This window comes from Ammospiza nelsoni, chromosome 16 (genome assembly GCF_027579445.1).
Source record: "Ammospiza nelsoni isolate bAmmNel1 chromosome 16, bAmmNel1.pri, whole genome shotgun sequence".
Classification (NCBI taxonomy): domain Eukaryota; kingdom Metazoa; phylum Chordata; class Aves; order Passeriformes; family Passerellidae; genus Ammospiza; species Ammospiza nelsoni.
The window spans coordinates 5727609-5749094 of NC_080648.1; the positions used below are offsets into that span (position 1 = coordinate 5727609).

General features: G+C 39.1%; 1 protein-coding gene across 1 annotated transcript in view; it reads right to left on the reverse strand.

Moving 5' to 3' along the window:
* The window catches only part of TENM2 (teneurin transmembrane protein 2), a 505046-nt gene that overhangs the window by 148489 nt on the left and 335071 nt on the right, over positions 1-21486 (reverse strand). The window contains exon 6 of the mRNA XM_059483440.1: positions 16205-16443. Within this exon, the coding sequence (XP_059339423.1) occupies positions 16205-16443 (239 nt within the window). The remainder of the gene's footprint in view (positions 1-16204; positions 16444-21486) is intronic.

A 21486-nucleotide genomic window follows, 5' to 3' on the forward strand; every position in this document is an offset into this window, starting at 1 on the left:
CAACCACATGAGACCAATCACAGATGCGCCTGTTGCATTCCACAGCAACAGATAATTATTGTTTTCTTTTCCTCTGAGGATTCTCAGCTTCTCAGGAGAAAAAATCCTAAGGAAAGGATTTTTCATAAAATGTGTTTGCGACACCTCACCTTCACTTTTAATAGAACACCAGAACTCAAAAAGTATATACTGGTGTTCTTCAATACAATAACTACAGAATGTTAACTATACACAAGTAAAGGTGTTGAGATGCTAGCCAGAACAAAAGATTTTGCCTGCTATTAGGGAAAGCACTTTGTGAAAACATTGCTCCAAATGTGATGGGAACACGTAGGGTTCTTTGAGGAGTGAGTATAGAGCAGCTCATGTTATCATTCCAGCACTTGGTGAAGAATTCTCTCCATTATCCCCACACACACACGCACAGATCCCTCCTCCTGAGCTGCCTGGAACAGCCAGGAATTGCCTGTCATGCTTTGCTGTCTCAATAGGCACCAATTGTCTATCACACTTCACCACCTTGGGCTGTGATTTCTCTCTGAAATGCAGTGCTCTTCCTTACATTTAGTTCTTATGATACTTTTAAATATCAGAATATAGAGGCTGATACTCCTCAAAAGACACTCAAAACCAGCAGACCTAAGATCCATTTTTTACAGTAATGTAAAATATATCACTGAAACTCAGTTTAGCCATCTGGAGTGCAGGAATAATAACATTTACTTTCCCCACAGTAAAATGTTTCTAAGCTAAATTAGCATTAAGTATTATTCATCTCAATTCTGCAAAACAGTGAATCATAACCTTAACTTCAAGCATTATTTTTTAAAAAAATTACTAAGTAATTTCATTGAGCAGAAAATAAAACTTTTGTCTTACTTTTCAATTCCTCCAACTATCATTATTTACCAGATGCTAATTTAGCCTATTTACAGAAAAATCAAGTTATTTTTTGGCTCCTCTGTGCTAGAATTAATCAGAAGCAGCATGATACCATGTTTAATTTCAATCACAGCAGCTATTGCTTTACAAATAAATAAAACTTACAAAATTTTTCACTGCTCTTAAATCAGATGCTATTTTTTTCTTTTTCTTAAGGAAAACAAAATTTACAGCACTGGCTTCTACACAAACTTCTCTTTAATTATGAGAGCACCACAGAATGTGGGCTTTTGCTCAATAAAATCAAAGAGTATAAATAAAACTGCATTTTCTAAAAAGAAATAGCAATAGCTGGGTCATCAGGACGTCCAGACTGTTAAGAATTAAAACACCCATAAGGAAATACAATCTTGGGGGAGGAAGTGGGGGGGGTAGAGGATGGAAAAGAAAATATAAAATAAATCTATTGACTTAAGGCAAGTGCTGTGGAGTGGTACACAAAATTCCTTTTGTAGATCTGGGCCTCACTTATTCCAGCTTCAGTTGGAAAAGCTGGTTATCCATTTTCTAGCTGGATTTCAGGAGAGGACAGCAGAGCTGGCCCCATCTGTTAGTCCTTGGCTGGGAGAGCGGTGCTATTTGTTTTCCTCCATGGCATCCCAGGCTGCAGAGCAGATTGATGGTGCCAGGGAGACACCAGGCAGCGGTGCCAAGGGCAGGCAGGGACAGTCACATCCAGAGCATCCTGCACCAAGGCGGGAGAGAGTGAACAATCTGCTCTGCCTGCTGCCTTCCCCAGCCCAGCCTCACGGGAGGCTGATCTGACCTTCAGCCAGGGAACACAGCGCTTGCCCGCAAAGCTTCAGAGGCGCACAAGAACACTTTCAGCCCGAGTTTTTCTGGTTTTAAACCCATTCTGTCAAGGTGAGAGACTGCTTTTGTCCTAAATGTCTTGTGCTTTAAGATTTTTATTCCCTGGTGCCCTCTTTCACAGCAGCCTGCACAGGGAAGGAAGGGTGGCTTTGTGCAGACCCAGCTGATCTGCACATCTGTTGGGACAGTCTGGATTTAGTGTTCAGTGACCCCAAGCCACACTTAAACTTACCCAAAGCATGCTCTGAGCCTGCAGTAACAAAGGGTCTGAGGAACACTCTCCTCATAAAAGAGTCCAATTTTATTATTACGAGTATTGGTTGAAATAGGTACTAGATTCCTCAAAAATACTGAGTGCTTCAAGATACTGCAAATTTCACAAAAGAAAATAAAACTATTTCCAGTTACTGTCACAGCTAATTTTGTAAACTTCTCCCCTGCTGCAGAAAAGTTCAGACAAACTATAATTTTTCCCATTCCCGACTTTACTGATATGTGCATTTCTAACAAACTTCAGAACAGTACATATGGACAATTTTCAAGAATGGGCCTGGGCTAAAACTCTGAAGAAATATATGAAATAAGCAAGCTAAAAAGTAGGGTAAATATGCTCATAATTTCTGTCAGCTCATTATAATATTATTTAATTTTAGGAAAGTATATATACATCACAAAGTACTATGTGGATATGACTTAAGAGCATGTAGCAGCATACAACAAAAAGCAGGGGAAATAAATCAGTAAAATCTATAGAGAAATCAGTTCAATTTGTATGTATTTGTACAAAAACACAATGAGCAAGCCAGAGACATGTAAAATATAATTCTGTCTACTACCAATTTGGCCTTTTCATAATCTGCAGCCCAAACTCTATTATGATCTTGCCATTTCAATCCAGACCTTTGACTTCCACAAAAAGGCTTTAGGGAAAAAACTGCTTATATTTAGAAAAAGCTTTGAAAGGTAAAACTACCATAGAATAACATTATCTTTATCTTAGCAGGCCAGTCAGATAGTTCAAACTGAAATGGCATTTCATGCTCAGCAATAACGTCTCCATTCATAAATGGCACTTACACAGCTGAAAACCAGGGATTAATGACTGCAGGATTCCCATTTCTTGAGTTGACAGAGGGGATATTTTCATGGAGGTGACACTCATGGGTTTCAGAGGCCTCCCCAGCCCAGAGCTGGCACTGATAAATCACTAAATTTAGTGACTTGCTGAAGACTGTGTGCACACTGCACGTTGGCATAAATCTCATATAACAAAGGACACCCCAGCAGAGGGGCTGGGAAGAAGCCCCACAGTCTTACAGACCCTGCAAGGGAGGGGGAACCATCTAGGATTGGTGTTTTCCTTCAGCCAAGAAAGGACATGACTGGCTTTAAATTTCTAGCCAAAGAAAACAAAGATTCACCGTTCCCGTCCACACAATGGCAAACATTCCCCTTTCCTACCAGTGCCCTGTGCCTGAGCACTGAACTGGGACCAGCTGAGGAGTGAGTGCTCAAAAGAGCCAAACTGCCTTCACAGCCATTCTCCTGCCCTCTGATGAGTTACTCTTGCATCACAAGATTTTCATGAGCAATGTTACTAAGCCAAGTGAAAGGCTGATTGTCTGCTACCTCCAAACCCCCAAATCTTAACATTGGGTGTCTGAGACCTGTTTTGCCTTGCAAGAAATTATAAAAATCTTTTGTCTCTGAAAACAGAAAGATTTGGGTTCACACAATAAAACTGGATTTTTAACAAAATCACAAATTTTGGCTAACAGCATTCACACAGATGCTTACTGGTGACCTGTTGTGTTCAGTAATTTAACCACGTGCCAAATCCCTGAACACTGAGCTAAGGAAACTGCTATTTACAGCTATAAAAAATATTGACGATTCCAGAGTCACCACTACACTCAGGAAAAAGCAAGGTGTGCAGTACATGCAGCCATTACCTCTTTTGCAAACTGCTCTGGGATTTTCAGAGTATGCAAGTTGTAGCACTCAGCAGAAACTCTTAATGGAGAGCATTTAAAACAGAATCTGCTGAAAGTATGTAAAGGATAGCTTACAGCTGAAAAATGGAAATATGTTAAGAGAATTGTTGAGAGAATTCCTAAGCTTTGGGCCCTGAGCTTTAGTTTGGATTTTTCTAATAGGAAGAGCAAAGATCTGTGCTCAGAATAAGGCTCCTTACTCAAAAGGTAGCAAATAAGATGGATTTTATGAAGGCAACACAAGGCTTTGTGCTGCTCCATCCCTGGGAAACGATTCATCATCAGGGACTCACACTGGTCCCAGGCAAGGGCACCCACTGGGCAAACTGGAAATCCAAGGTCCCAGCAGCAGAACTGCCAGAGCAGGATTTGCAGCACAATCCACAACCTGTAGTTTGTGCTTCTCCTGTGACAATAGGGCCCTGCAAAAAGAGTTCCAGAATGAACCTAGGGATGCATGGATTGTTCTGGCAGCCTGCACTGCCTGGTGGTCTGAACCCCTCAGCTGCCCTGCACTGAACTCCTCACCTCCAAACTCCACCACCATGCTAACAGTAGCTACTCAAAGCTCTCCTCCTTCAGACCAAATTCATTGAAATTCCAAATTCCAGGAATTCCAAGTTCACTACAACACTGAATTCTGTACTGAATATTGGCTTCTCAAACCATGGGCAACACAGGAATCTTTACACTGAAATACACAGAGAGGCAAAGCAGAGAAAACTCCCACTGCTAAGGTACCTGCTGTATATTTGGTACTCCAGGAGTGCCAAAGCAATGTTAAGTAAATTGTGTTTAAAAGCCTTTTTCTGTTCTAGCTGTTTACAGTTTTCTAATGGTAAATATGGGAGAAAAGATGAATGATTTATGACTGCTCAGTGTAAAAAGTCAAACAACATATTAAAACAATGCTTCATAGCATGGGGAAATGGAGTTAAGCAGACCACTTTCCTGGTGGTTTTTATAGACAGGAAATGCATAGTTTTTTGACAGGGAAAAAAAATCTAAAGATAAAAAGAACGGTGTTAAATATTGTTAAACCTTTATTTGGCCTACAGCAAAAGATAAAGCTCATTCTGTCAGATATCTAAGAGAAAAAATCTAAAGAGATGAAAACCACAGCTTTTTAACTTAAGTAATTCCCCATTACAAATATTCTCAGATGAGATTGAGCGAAACCCTCCACCGAGCTACATCATGAAAACAAAACTATTCCCACTCTCTCTGTTAATATGAAAGTGAGCAGTGCTGATCAAGTGACAGAAAAACAGTGGAGGAGCAGGGTGGATCCTGCTGTTTTCCTGAACATCTCTGAATTCCGTGCTCCCAGGACAGCAGCCCCTTCCCTTCCTTGCTGCAGGTCTAATGGATGGCGCATTGCTGCTCAGGCAATTGCCCTGACCCAGTTGTGCAAGGAAATAAAGAGCCCCTGAACTGACTAAGGAGTGTCACAAGGACAGAAGGAAAGATTGGCTAAGGGAGCACATCGGCAGCTGGAGGAGCATCCTCAGGTGGTGCTCAAGGAGAATGTACATTTTAATTTGTAGCCCATTTACTGCAATAGGACACAAGTTTAGGACATGCCATGGAGGACAGGGTGGCAATCCAAGCAAAGAAAGGGAAAGCCAGTTTTCTGTATTTCTGAGAACAAATAGCTGTCTCTAGCACCACATCATTGTTTTACTATTACCAGCTAATACAACAGCAGACTGGAAGTGCAGCTGTGGTCCACAGAATATTTGGCATTTCTGGCCCAAGCATAATCCCTCAAGTAATGAAAAACCTATTTCTATTTCTGCATCCTCGCTACTCTTCATACTGAAGAGGCTGCGTCTGTCTCCCATTTATTGAAGCTTATTCTTCATCTAGACAGCCAGAGCTGGTTTGTATTAGAAATTAGGTTTTAAATCACTATTTTTCTATTATTTGTTTTAGGATTTTCAGGAAGCCTCGAGAGGTGCAGAAAAATTCTGCTGGTTGGAGAAGGCTAATACTGTTCATGAGCCAAGCACCAAATCCCTAAACACTTGCATAAGAACTTTGATGCTTTTAAGGTTCAGATTCTGGCCATGAAGACAACATGATAACAGTTAAAATTACATAAAAATGTTTTTTAAAAAAGTCAAACTCCCCCTGCAAGAGTAAGATTAATCAGATCCCTGAGCTTTTCTTAATGAGCAGACTCCATTATGGTCTCTCTTTTCTCATGTGGTTGGAGTTTTGCATTTCAGTGATTAATAGATTCTCATGATGTAAAAGGGGGATACGCATGAAGAAAGAAACAACAGGTAAAATAAATTTTTGGCTCAATAAATCAAATGAACCTAAATTGCCTTTCTTTTCTCTTGCTGCCCCCTGCTACCTTGTGGCCAGTTTTAACAGGATTCTCTATTTTCAGATCCCATCCCTGCACCACATCCTTACCAACATGCACAGGTCTCTCCTTGGAAAAGGTTTGGATGCTAAAGGCACATTAACCCATCACCATGAGGTACACATAGGGCTTTGGTGCTCCATTTCCCAGCTCTGGAAATTTTAGTGTGCCTGCTGTGAAATTGCTTCACTTCCCTTTCAGTCTAAGGTTCTTTTGCATTTTCCACAGACCAGCAAAAATGTCACAAGTTCATATCCACTCCTATATTACCTTGGGATACTCGCTGTGTACTCCTGACATTTTCCCAGCATTCATTAATTTTCTCAGCATATCAAGCACTATTTACCTCTCTTTTAAAGCTTTTAATAACTGAACACAGAAATCCTCTAGTGACAGAAGGAGTCTCTTCCTTCTGCAAAAGAAAATATTACCCTTACAACTCCAATTCCAACTGTCAGGAGCAAAACCTGAGGTTGTTGACAGCCCACCTGCCTTGGATTGCACTGGTTCCCCTGGAATTACAGATGGGTTTCATGGTTCTAGATTTAGGAGGCAACTTGTAGTAAAAAAGATCCCAATTGAGAAGTGAAATCTCTTGATGGTTTTGGAGGTTCTGTGAGTACAATTGCGTATAAGTCAGTTTTTTATGTGAAGCTGGGATCCTGAGCAGCAGCAGCGGATCGCTGGCATTCTGCTGCAGCCAGGCTCTCTGAGCAGCCCCTGCACCCCCAGCTCATTGCTCACCCTCTGCACCCCCAGCTCATTCATCCTTGCGTTAGAGACCTGCAGCCACCTGCACCTCGCAGAATGTGGAAGCCTCTTGCAGGAGAAATAAGTGAATTGAAAGAAGAAAATGAAAATGTACAGAAAATACAAAAGAGAGCTGCAGGGATAGTGCAGTACACCCAAACTGAAACAAAACAGCTGTTAACATGCAGGGATGAGCAGCATCTATGGAACAGGCTGTCTGACCTTTCCAAGAGCCTTGTCTGCTCCAGGCTGGCTCCTGCAAGGCACAGGTGCCACAGACACACCTTGTTATCCAGCACGTGGGGAACCTGCTCTGCCACACTGGCAGCAGCATGTGGAAACATTTCCTATTCTGTGCTTTTCTCAGAAAGTGTTTAGTAAGAAAAATGTTGGAGGAAATCAGCTGATCAACCAACCAGCAAATTAAAATAAAGCTTGAAATTCAATTAACTGCAGCACTGTTATGCATTATGTATAGTACATTTTAAAAATTAAATATGACACAGAGGGATAAATCTGGACACCCCAGAGAAGAAAACAAACTAAACCTAGAGCATATTTACAGCTTTAGGTAAGGTTCTGTAAGATCAACATTAGAGAATGAAATTCCTTTTCCATTCAGGAACTGCATTAATACAATGCTTGCCTTTCCTAGTAATTATTTAGTAATAGCCAAGATAAAGACATTAAGAGTGTTTTATAATCACACAGTGGGGTTCAATACTGATTCTCTCATTATCAAATCTGCTCAACATACAAGTCAAAACATGATTTTTCTAACCAACTACATTCTTCACTTTGGCATTGTAATCCAAGCTTCTGATGTCAGAAATGATTATGAGAAATTCAGAGAGAGTTTGCTGACTATAAATATACATGCACCAGTCCAAAAGGGAGCCTCTCCTTCCTATGCACATTGCTCTAATAAATAAAATAATTAAATAAAATAATCTTTGGCCTGCCTCTACCCATTCAAAGCAGCCTGTTGGACCTCCAGGTCATGAAGAAGATAAAGCCACACACAATCTCTGTCCTTGGGGCTCTGCAGGAGCAGAGTGGACATAAGAGATGACCCATTTGGAGCAGAAGAGACATCCAGAGGTGCTTTCCAACACAAATCATCCTATAACCTTGCAAACCCAAATCTGGAGTGCAGAATTTGTCCTGGGGGTCAGACAGGTTGTCACAGAGGATGTCATTTTTCCTGTTTATAGCTACAAGGCTATCTTGTAAGGAATTAATAACAAGGCACAGCATCACACAAATTTGGTGTATTAGCTGCTCAAACTGTCTGACCTTGCCAAGTCAATGACTTTATTACTGGACATACAGAATATATATGATGGCTGGGATCTGAGCAGTGACATGAGAAGGCAGGTCAAAGGCTGATGCAACACTACATAAAATTAAACCCTGAATAAGCAAAAGCTGAAATAAACCTGAAAACTGTTTCTTAAACAGCTTTTAAATCACTGTGCTCAAGCTTTACTTAATGAGTAAAGTTTTCTGTGATATGTAATTTCTCTTTCAATTTGTTCAACTTCTTTTGCTCCATAAGTTCCCTACTGTTACCCTATCTTATTATTTTCACAAACTGAATTTAATTTTGATTTTTTATTTTGTCTCCCTTCAAGTTCCTTGAATATTCCTTGACTATTAGTTTATAGTACCTTTAAGTATTTTTGTGGGGTTTTTTTAAGGCATTCATAGTGCTGCTTTAAGAGCTACATTAGCCACACTTACAAAATCCATGTCAAATCTTTCAAGACTCTATGAGCCCACAGAGCAATATTTCTGTTCCTAAAGGCAAATATGTACTGCTATACTTAAATAAATAAAATCCATAAGCACACTGACTGCAAAACAACACAGTGAGTCAACAAAGAAACACAGCAACAAATAATCAATATAAATGAATCTATAAATGATCAACTGGTGATCTCAATCTAAATAACTGCTAAGAGAGCAATGCCTCCCCAGGAAGAAACGAGACATTTTACCCTGGTATTGAACATTGACTTTTCAGAGAGAATGACCACAGCTTTATTTGATAGGTATCTCTGACTTGGCATTATTTAATCTTCAATATCCCTTATGCTTACCCTTTCCCCGAAAAATGGCCTCAGCTCAGTTTGCTGGGCTGGGTTATAAAGCATGTCTCACTAAAATATCTCAGCATTTTTTCATCATTTTCCTCCCTGGCTTCCTGCAACTCTTATTCTGCATCTACTTATCTCTGCTATCTCTTTGCCCTGACAAAGCTGTGTTCTGGGATTAAATCCTAGGCCACCAAAACATTCATAATATTAGGTATTTGCAGTGATGAAAGTGAGAATAGGCTCTGTCATGCAGCCATCATCAAATCCAGCATATTTTCTAGTTTGTGCATGGGAGGATGGCAAGGGCACGTGAAGTACAACCTGTACTTCACAACTGTGAGACAAAAGAGAAAGCACCTCTGAGGAAGCCATTCTTGCAGCTATGATTAAAAAACCCAACGTTTCTGTTATATAACCAAAGACTGTACTAATAAATTACTAATTGTAAACAGCATCTCTCTGTAATATCTGGGTTGGCCATTTCTGTCCTGTCACATCACAGTGCTCATTTCCTTGGCACTAACCTTGGCCAAGCAGATGTTCTGAGCAGTGCAGGCACAGCCAGGACAGCAAGCTCTGGCCAGGCAGTTGTGTTTCTTTACTCAAGTTGAAAGCAATATATTTTAACAGCTCCTGGGGAGCACTACCAGCATGTGTGAAAAGCATTTCCTCAGACCCATCCTAGATTGTGCTGTGCAATTTGCATTAACAACCCAAAACGTGCCCTGAAAGCACAACTCCAGTGACACATGGAAGAAAACATTCTGTGATCCTCCCTGTCTCCTGCCAAGGCTTCAGAGTGTGCTCAGCCTGGTAGCTGAGCAAGAAAGGTTTTCAACTGCAAGAGCTGAGTATGGCTGGCCAGGGGCTCTGTACAAATCACAAACGGGACAGGGCTGCTTGGGAACGTGCCTTGAGCTGTTTGATTTTCCAGCACAAGTCTCATTACATTGTTATGGCAATGGGAAGATGCCACCAGCTCACATCCCAGGCAGCAGACCAAGAATTTAATGTTACAAGTTACTTTATAAGTTATTTGACCAATCACACAAAGCAAAAGCACGCTGACAGTAGTTCTATCCAACCACTAGAAGCACATGTACCTTTGGTTAAAAAAATGCTTGCTTATTTCAAATACAATACCTGCTTGTAAGCCTTAAAAGACAATGCACAGAGCTCTATTAATTATCTTCAAACTTCCTAATATCTTGCTAGATAAACTTTTCTGTAGCTTACGGAGTTATTCTAGACAAGTGTTAATACACAGACCATTGTTCTATTTGTCTTTGCTTTTCTACTTTTTAAATAATTTTTCTGCTGACCAATCTCATGGCTGCTGCTTAGCTCTAATCACAGTTTTGCTGTCTCTGGGGCCTGTCTTTTGCAGCTTTCCCAAAACCCTCTGATTTTGTAGATGGCCACACTAAGCTGAGCACATGACAGCACTTTGGGAGTCATGGGAACATTGGGCTCACTCCAGTTTGAATTGCTGAGTTTCATGGTATGAAAATGTCCCACAGACAGAACTGCCCAGGCTGTGAGCCTGCCCCTCCACGTTGAAATCCTCCTCCTCTCCTTCTCCCAAAATCTCTGCTAGGCAAAACAATAGTACATTGGCTTTTCCTGGAACAGATCTATGGATCAAGCTCTGGTTTTTGACTCAGGAAAAGCCCAGGAAAACGATACCCAAGGAATTTCATGTCAGAGTGCTCCTGTTCTTTGTGGCATTAAGCACACAGCGCAGCTGGAGCAGCTCGTCTCCAGGAGAACTGTCCTGGTAACATAATGAATCTCACACCTTTGGACTGTGGAACAGGGAAGGGACACTTGCTAGGCTAAAAAGCCACATCTGAATTTTCTGGACACAGGCACCAAAATTCCCAATCCTAGCACCTGTTTTTTTATGGAATGAAGCCAGATTGTTTTTCCTAAAACTCCTCAGAGGTAGCATCAGACAAGCTCGTTGAGCTACTACCACGCTTTTCTCACTCAGATTGACTGATAGCAGTCAATAAGAATCACTGAATGTGTGACATTTAAAATATGACAGGCATATTCTAAAATTTAATTATTGCCCCTAACTGACACCTATTTTCAATGCAAATTTAAGAACAGAACCTTCTGTCATCAGCTAATCTTGCAAGATGCAGCATTCCCTTGGTTTACATTGATTTCAAGTGAATCTGATTGCAGTGATTGGCAGCCAGATGCCCTCTGCCTCTCAGAGGTTCCAGCCTTGCATGATTCTCCCTTTTTCAGTCTGGCTTTCCAAAATGTCTAGCAAATTTGATTTCAGCGAAGTCTGGACAAGTCAAAGGCTGTGGTTTTCTGACTGCACAAGCAATAAACAAATGCAAGACAAAAAAATCAAATGAAATGGAAGCTCCTGCTTTTAGAGTACAACTCAGAGAGAGAGAAATAGAAAACCAATGGGTGCATTAGACAGGCACTTCAGCAACCTATTTTGATGAATCCTCATCTATGGAATCAGAATCAAAAAGACAACCTGAATTAGGTGTGGAAGAACTTACAAACAGGAATGAACAACAGACTTCATCCAAGCTCTTACAAACTGACCCATTTGAGGGAAGAAAATAAGTTGATATCAACACCTGAAGGATAAAATTTTATGCAAACTGTACCATGTACAGATATTTGATGCAAAGATGAGACTTCTACTTCCAAGTCAGAAATCCTAATAGACTTTTTTTTGTCTGACTCTTACACAAACAAAGGAAAACTTCTTTGGTACAAGTGGAAAAACTACATAAATTAACCATTTATTTCCCTATATCTTATAGTCTGTGAATAACTATTTTTCAGGTTCTTATTTCAAATTCTAAAAGAAGGACATTTTCATTTGCTTAATTAACTGCCAGACCCTTTGGCAATTCAGTCCTTTCTGTGGCCCTGAAGTGAATATATTATTTCAAGTTTATGCAGAAACCTGAAATTTATCTTAAACCTCATGTGTCTTTAAGGTCAAATAACAGTGAGGAATAAATGACTAATAATACTTTCATGTGCAACATAGGCACGAAAGGTGTGGTGCAAGCTTGCTGCTCTCATAGTTAAGTAATTTTTCTTTAATTTTTCTTGTATCTTCTTGTATCTTCTTGTATATGATAGCAGATAAAAATAGCATCAATATCTATAAGTTTCAGTGTGAGTATCAAGACACTATTTTCACGTGAAACATCTTTAAACCCATCACAGCTTTTAATTTCCACAGGAAATAACAGTCCAGGGTTTTGGTTTTTTTCCCTACAGGAAAGTCTAAATATTTAAATTACCATATTTTTAATGTACTGACATGTTGATGGTCAGATGTTCTTTGATGCTCACAGATAGATTGGCAGAAATCAGAGCAGCATAGGGGCTTACAAAAATGTGGTATTTATGTTTGGCAGCAATTACTTTGTGAAAAATGCAAGGTGACTCTTCTTACGCTCCTTCTTTCTTCTTTTTTATATTTTTCTTCTCCAACTTTGGCATGAATCAAAAGAGCTAAAAACTAATTTAACATGACAAATGCTTTCATCACTCCCTTAACCTCTGAAGTGAACACTCTGACAAAGACAATATGTGTGCTATATGCTTTCCTTTTGACACTTTATAAATTACTTTCCTGTAACTGGGTTTTACCAGCAGCCCAATATCTTCAGCATGTCCTAATTTGAATGGCTGCTTCTACATTCTTCATATGTCAGCCCTGGATAATAGGAATTACTCCTGGGCTCTGTGAAATGGTGCAGGAGTCTCAGGGAGGAATGGGACAATTTCATTTCCATCCTGCATGCTGTAGTTTACCAGAAGGCTGTGCAATACTAGCATATAATACTCTGAATTTTGCTCACATCTGGCTATTGAGAAAACAGGGAGCAGTGACCAACCTGGCTTTAAATGTGCAGCCACCCCTGTGAATGCCATGTAATGGAAAAGTTAATTGAAGTGACTTTTTTCCTATTCTCTACTATTAAAAACAGTACAACAATTGGCCATAGAAACATCTTAGAGTGCTCTTTCACACACCCCATCTGCACTTTGTTGCTCTCTAGTCCTTTAATAAGATGACCAAAACTCACCTGCTTTATTTTCAACCTGGTGAATTTGATCTGTGTTAAAGTTTCTGCAGAAACCTTGCCAGTGCCAAGGAACTCAGACCTGTTTGTCTGAGAGGGAAAATGTCTGCACACAGAACCCAACCTATCCTGCACAAATGGGTGCCCTAGCACCCTGCACAATTTTCTCCCAGACATCAGTCAGGGTAATTTGCAGAGAGATATTTAGAAAATTTCAGATAATAGTGGTACTGACTGGCCTAAAAAGAAGAATCTACCTAAAATAGCCAGACTTTAATGACATATTATGATATAAACAATCAATCTATATGCAACTTAAAAAAGAAAATAAAACCCCAGGTTACCTTCTAACAAGGCATATTGCCATTATTTTGACAAATGTTTAACTTAACATCTCAGTAGTATCTTTATTTAACATCAATTATGTAGTGTGGCAAAAAGTTCCAAAGGTTATTTATGCACTATGAATTTATTTTTAGAGCATTAAACATACTGCTTTTTAATTTCATTCATTGTATTTTTAGTTGTGTGTTGGAGGAAAGGCAATAGGAATGCCTAATAATTTTTAAAATATTTTTCTTTTCCATCAGTTATGGCTTTTTTTTCAACTTCTCCTTTAAATCACCCTTATTATTATTTTTTTTCATGCCAGCCATAATCTTCTGTAATCTCAAAGCCCCATGTTTAAACATGTGGACATCATTTTTTTCAATGATCCACCTATATCAATTCTCTCTTATGATAAGACAATTCATTTAGAAATCCTGAGGAGTATAAGAACTTCAAAGTACTCTTTGAATATCATTTACCCCATATTTGCCATCACTGCCTTTTGCATTTGGTCCTGCAAGAGTCTGGACCAGCATTGACACAGTCACATTCCCACAGATTCCCTGACAAACCTAAGGGGCAGAACCATTGGCTGCAAATTTTGATGAATTTTTTTTACTTTTAGCTAATGCAACCCCAGTGATGGAACCTCTGCTATGCTAGAGTGCAAGAAATTTTCTTTGTGGACATGTAAGGCAGAAATACAATAGCAGCACCTTCAAAGCCTTTCCTTTTTTCAAATCAGGAGATGATTTAGCACCTTAAGTCACACTGTTGGAGGACAGCAAGGGTTAGTTTATAGCTGATGGTCCTACTCCTGCTCTTTGTCATGTGCAATGAATTGTATAATTTTTTGCTGAGAGTGAAGGAATTAATTTAATAAATGGCCTACCAAAAGCACTTCACTTTTACCTTTCTTCTCATGCATCTAAGGCTACAGCACTGCTTTTTTGTTTTTTTCTTTTCTCTCTCTTCCATCACTTTAAATTATGATCAAAGTGGATCTATCAAGTTTATTCATAGGATTAATTTCAGCTATTTTCTGGTTGTGACATGTACTTATTCTTTCCTATGTATGGCATGAAGCTTGTCAGGTAACTTCTCATTATTTAAACCTTGAGCTAACACTCTCTCCTAAACCCTTCTTTGTTGTGTTCACTACCAGCTCTATTGTGCTCATCATTCTTTCAGCTGGAAAGAAGACCTCAAAAACTTCTGTCAAAATGGATCAGTTATGTCGTTCCTTGAAATGATAGATCATTCATCAATTATTAAGAGTCAATACATTTCCTTACATTCTCTCTTGTCTTAAAAATGAAAGTGTAAAAAGCAATAACCACGTTGCAAAGATTTGCTTAAGATTACAGCAACCTAAATACCAAGGAAAAACCACATTTCATAATCCATCACTTCAAAGTTATGCACATGATTAAAATGTTCAACTTGCAGTATATCATTTCCCATGTGCATAATCACTCTAACAGGGAGCTGCTGTATGATAACTGTCAACTTCAATGAATTATGTGCCTTCCAATCTTTTCATTTAGACACCAAACTAAGCTTGTTATTCTTCTGAGGCTTTCTACAGGGAAAATACAGAAAGATGGTTAGATCTGTAGTACTCAGTGTGCTGGGATGTAGGTCTGGCCTAAACAGACAGCAGGGATAGGCAGACAGTTCTCTCCTATTATTGTATAAATTAATCATATATGGAAGCTCATTAGTATGAAAAATGGGGTTTTCTTAGAAAATGGTGTCTATCCTGAAGAGTCAGGTTATATAGGATCAAAGAAAAAAGAAGAAAAAAGAGAGAAAATTCAGCGCATCTTTATATAGATCTTTTGAGTGCTATATGTGAGAATAGTTTCAGAGAGGAAATAAATCCCACAAAGAATAGGTCTGGAAAGTATTAACAGAAAATATTGTCAAGCTACCATAATTTTGCCATTTACTCAAAGAGCCTAAAGAGTGGGCAGCACTTCACTGTCATCAGCATATTGTTAAAGGCACTGTAAAAGGTACAAATACACTGGTAGTTTGTGCAGACACCTAAAAAAAGACCTCTACAACAACAGAGAATGAGAGACCAGGGGAGGGTGAGGAAGTCAGAAATTAATGAAATTAACTAAATTAAGAAAGACAAAATCTCAGCCGTTAAAAACATCTCAGAAACCACAGAAAGGATTGGAACCAAGTGTGGTCACTATTCACATATGAATCATGGGAAATAAACACAACATTCAGGGTTTCTATATTTTTCCTTACAAAATGCTAAGGATGAGTGGAATATAGAAAAGAACTGCATGCAAAATGGAATCACCTTATGATTCAAATGTAACGCCACCAGGATTTAGGCACACAGACCAATATAGACTGAGAACTAGAAATCAAAATATTTTTTTTTTTTATCTAAAGGCAGAATTGATGGTAATATCTGAATTCAAATGCCACTGGCTTCTGTTCCTTATATGAATTCACCACCTATAAATTTTTTTTTCCAAATACTTTTTAAACATATGTCACTACATCAAAAAGCCATTAAATCCCTCTGTTTGGACCATTTATGAGATGTGCATATCTGACACCTAAAGTTAACACTGCACGTTGAGAATCCTGAATCAATTTCTTGCTTCCACTGCTCTTACAACAGTGAACGTGACTGGAACATTTGATTTTCCCTCATTAATCAGTATAAGGAATAATAATATTCTTTGCTCACTGCGAACACACATTTTTAAAACACATCGACCATCCTTTCATGTGCTGAACTCTCATTTTGTGACACAGCCATGTGATTGGAGAGAGGAAACACAGCCTTACCTATGAAATATGCTAGCAAGATGGCAAGCAGGACTGCAGCAGCAATTGCAGATAAAGCAGCACATTTCCAGCTACAGTACTTGGAGGGCTTTTTCAGCTTGAATGCATTCCTGGAGAATGTATTTCTAGGTAACAGCCTGGGAGGTGGAGTGTAAACTGTTCCTGAGGTCAGCGGGTAACCAGGGGAAGAACTGCTGAACAGTGGAGTAGTTCCAGAAGATGTCTTAAACAAGAAATGCCTGAAAAACATAAAATGGAAGAGAGTTGAAAATGGCAAGTCCTGCAGTTAAGAGAGAACATTTCCTACTCCTGTACCATTCCAGCTGTCACAGCCTGGTAAATTCAACAAAAAAAGATTTTGTAGGAACATATAGAGAAATGAAAATTCTCCTTTTTTTTTGCTACCAGATCCTAACAACTGGCAATAAAATACAGTGTCAGGATATCTTTCTTAATCTTTTCTGGAATTAGATGCAACTTGACCACATACCAGCTAAAACACCAGCATGACCCATGTTTGGGAGCTCCCTCTGGAATCCACCACTCAAAAAATGTCTTAAGAACACCAAACTGAGTGTCATTTACACTCTTGGCAAAAGCTCCCAGCAAAACCACTGAGAACATACTGAGCAAAACCCATAGTCCTGTAGGAAAAGATCTTGCCAGAATTAGAATTAACCATGATTTTGTGCTTTAACAGTAAGCAGGTTTGGTTTGAACAGCTAATTACAAACAGCACATGACCCAGCAGATAAAACCAGGATTTCAGCTGCCCATACATTGGTTAGGAAGAAAATAATAGAATACACTCAAATTAATCTCAGAAAATGCTGTCAACATATTCCAGACAGAGGAAATGGAGAAAGCAAACTGGAAGACTGATTTCTTTACATTAACTTCTCACAGTCAGGAAGAACCGACTACAAACAGTTCCCAGTAAACAATAAAAACAGAAGCACAGAATAAAGGCTGTGGTCTTACAGAAATTCACTGGGTTTAGGACAGAGAGCTCTGAAGACTTGCTCCATACCCTCTCCCTTCACAGCTCTGAAAAACAAGTGCTTCTTGGAATCAAACAGAATGAAGACACTCCGTAATCTCCAAAATCAAAATCACAGCCTAAAATAACCCAGGTCTGACTTCCAATGTAAAATATGTTGAACATTTTTATTCAGATACAATCCAGCATGTCACTCTCAAACCACCTGTTAGAGCTTTAAAATCCATGTCACTCACTGACAACAACAATTTGGAAGTTGGAGGCTGAAATGTGTTTCCCAAGTCTGCTTTCCAGCCCACCATCATGAATGTGCCTACTGTCAAGCATAGATTAGTGTATACCTATTCTACAGAATACCACAAGTGATTTTAAAGGCATTTTTTTGAAATATTTGTTTCTAAATAAAACCCAGAGCATAAGAGATTGCACAGAACTTGCATACAGGTAAAAGACAGTAAAAGGAAGGCTGGCTAGGCTCCCCAGATTTCTGATTACATGTTTCCATTTGAAGACAACCTCTTAAAATATGTTTTTGTGGGTTTTTTTAATAAATCAATTATAAACTCTATTAATGAACATGAAAAATCACTTTGACATTGCCTTTGTTATTGATTTTAAACTTCAAGTGGCCTTGTACATCCCTTTCAACAGTGGCCAAAATCTAGTTTATTGTAGAAAATACACAAAAACCGTGGCAATATCTATCCACTGTTACAACTTTTTCTTTGTGCTTTGGAGGCTTCAAATATACAATCAAACTCAGATTAATTCCAACCAGTTACTTCACAGAAACATTGGGAGTTTTTAACAAATAAAGCCACACTTCTTTTTTCTTTATCAGTGAGGGATATTAGGGGTTAGAATCCTTTTCTGCACATCATAGGTGATCTATGAAAAAAAGCAATAAAGGCAAACGCTAAAAGACTTCCCCTTAAAATTAGCAGCCTTTTAAATTATGAAGAAAATCTTTCAGCTAAAAGAAAGCAAGAAATAAAGAAAACCTGATATCTTGAATCCTTTATTTTGAATGGTTATTTACTTTGCAACAGTTCAATTAAAGTCACTGATGGGAAAACAATGTTGTGGGGCTGATTGTGCCACACCAGATGTATTGACTGTTCTGCTCCTTCTGTCTGGGCAGAACCTGATTAATTGGTCAGCAGAAGCAGGTTTGGTCCTTTCCAGCTGCTCCCAAGTGTTGGAACACAAGATCACTTCCATGGTCGGATCCAGGGAGTGAAATGACACCGAGCACGAGGAGCAAGGGGGAGCCAGGAGGGAGAGAGCCCCAGTGAGACAAAGGCAGGCAGGAAAGCTCCTCTCTCATCCAGGATAACTCTGCCTCATCCCAGGAGTCCTTCTCCTCTGAACCCTCAGGGCAGGAGTGACCCTCTCAGGTTTGGACAGAAGGGTCTACAACAGACAATTCTCACCCTTTCCCTGCCCCAAAGCAGATCTTTCAGAACCAAACTCGAAATTACAGTCCTTGGAACTGTCTTTATCTGAAATGCCTTTAAACCCAGGAATTTTATGTCCTCTTTAGCTGAGAAGGCAGCTACAGCACCAACAGAAATTTTAATATAAAGCATTGTTAAAGTAAACTCAGATATATAATGAAACTCTGCTCCCATTAAAATTGAATTAATGAATATCCAGATATGCTTTAATAGAACATGTCAATCATATCCTGTTGCATGTGAGAAGACAAAAAAAGTAGAACAAAAAAGCAGCTCCACTGTGATCCACTTTGAGATACATCAAGTATATAAAGAAAACCAAAACACTTATCCATGCAAACAGGATCTCTATGATATTGTTAAAACTAATCAGGACTTGGTAGAAGAAGAAAAAGCTGACTGAAAAGGAGAAGATGTCATTCTCAAAGCAAAAAAGAAAGAATGTCATTGGATAAACCCTGAATTTTGTCACATTTTGTCCTACCCAGGCATTTCAAAAGCTGAATGTTCATTGTCTCAATATGAGAACACCTGACAAAGTGCAGCTATCAGACATCTTGCCACCTGAAAGTACACAAGTTCTGCCTTCAAAAGTTAAAAAAGACATTTAACTAAGATGTGTTAAATGTCCCCCAAGACACTTTGGAAAACTGGCAGTGCATTCCAAAGCTGGGGGCCAGGTTAGCAGAAGAACCCTAAATCACAGCAAAGCACCCCAGAAAAACTGGGAACATAATGGACAAAACACTTGGACCCCCAGAGTTTAAAATCTAGATTCAGCTAGTAATGGAAATAAATTGACTTGTCTCAACTCTGTCCCTAAAGCCAATGATCTATAGCCATATTTTTATGTGAGATTTGACATGCTCTGGTACAACCAATTGTCTTGACATGCTCTGGTACAACCAATTGTCTGTGGGCTGAAGCTGCACAGAGAGAACATGAGCATTTATCAACATTAATTACAGCCTCACAGTGGTAAGGCTGGGAGCATTTTACAATGCCTGCTTATGAAAAGAAATGATCTGATTTGTACCAGTTCACTTAATTTCAAATACACTCCATATAAGAATTAAAAAATTGTATTCTCTGTCTTACCTGTTCACCTATCAAATTATGAAAACCACATTTTCTACCTCACAATTAAGCATTAGCAATTTGAATTAGACAGGGACTAATTTTCTGTTTTGAAAACATGGGAATGAATTTGCTAAGTCTCAGCCCAGTCTCCCTTATTTCTGTGGATCCATAAGACAATTCCACACTGAAAAATTCACAAAATGTGGTTGCCAGCCTACGATGATTCTGTTATTTCAGTGACCTTGGAAAGCTATGGAAGGAGCTTGGGTGCTGCCCACAGAATAGGAGTTTATTCTGTAGCTCACTCTGTGCTTTGTTCTCCTCTACCAGGCTCTGGCTACAGAATTTGGGATTCTCCAGGACTCAGGATACTCCAGAATTCAGAATTCTCCCCCTCTGTTGCCAGTCCTGATGCTGTGGGGTCACCCCAAAGGTGATATCTGGGAAAGTTGAGCTTTCCAGGGGACATTTGAGCACTGCCCTGTGCACTAATGGCAAATGGCAAAAGCTCTATTTTGCTTTCTTCATTAATTCAGAGCTCTCCCTAGCATGTGCTGCTTTCCCACAGGTCAAAAGGACCTCTGGTGTTCAGGGAATAGTGGTCTGACAGAGACTGTATTAACTTCCGTATTCTTTGAGAGAACAATCAGCTTTTCCCCCCCTCCTTTCTGGACAGATTGTCATGGCAGCACACTGCAAGAATGAGTGGAGGGAAAAAAAAAAAATGGTTTTGCGATGAAAAACTGTAATAGAAAGGAAGAAAAAGACATTTTCTAACATAAATTGCTTTTTTCCCCTCCTCATACTGTCCTAAACTTATTCTGTATGAAAAAAGAAAAAAAAAAGACAGAGAGAATTGTAATGCTTAAATTGTCTTTTTTATATTTTATAGGGTTTTTAATAGTAATTAATAAATAGAAAAGCTACAGGTCAAGAGAATAGTAACAGCTCAATTTAGTTGTTCTAGACTTAAAAATATCTTCAAGCTGTGGTAAAATCACATCTGTCTATCATTTTATTGGACATTTATTCTTAGCAGAAAACAATGGGATATAGAACATAATACACTGGCTTTCATTATGATTAAAAAGAAACCCTTCTGCAGTTTTCAAAGTCTTCCAAAAAAGTAGCCATGAGTCATTTTATGTCAGTGGAACCCTCAAAGTGGCTGCCAAATTCAGACAGTGAAGTTTTATGGAACATTCCTGAGTTCCAAACAAAAAGAAACCAAGCCTGAAGAAAACCATGAGCTGTTCTTATGCCTGTTATGGAAAAATTAATTCTGAGGGGTAGACTGGTGCAAGCTTTGGTTACCTGTGTCTCAGTCTTTCCCCCAATCAGATTTATTTGTATGTTCTCTCAGCTTTTTGCAGAAAACATGGGACCATCAGCCACATTTCCACAGCTGAGGGCTGATGTGGCAAAACTGCACAGAAGTTTCTACCCTAGAACTCTAAAGCCATCAATAAAGCCTAACAAGTGTTATCTATTTGTGTTTAAATGGTATAGTTACAAGAAATTGTCTCAATCATGTCAAATCCACAGATTAAACTCAGCAAAACAGATTTTTCAGTAGAAAGCTGTTTAAATACACATCTGTATAATCCACTGGGCATTTTCCATACCTGTGTCTTGTGCACCCCACACCCAAATAAATGCCTGTGGAAACAGAGGACAGTTCTCATGATACCATTTCAGTGATTTTCAGCCTGCTGCAGATACTGATACAGAAACTAAGAAAGAGT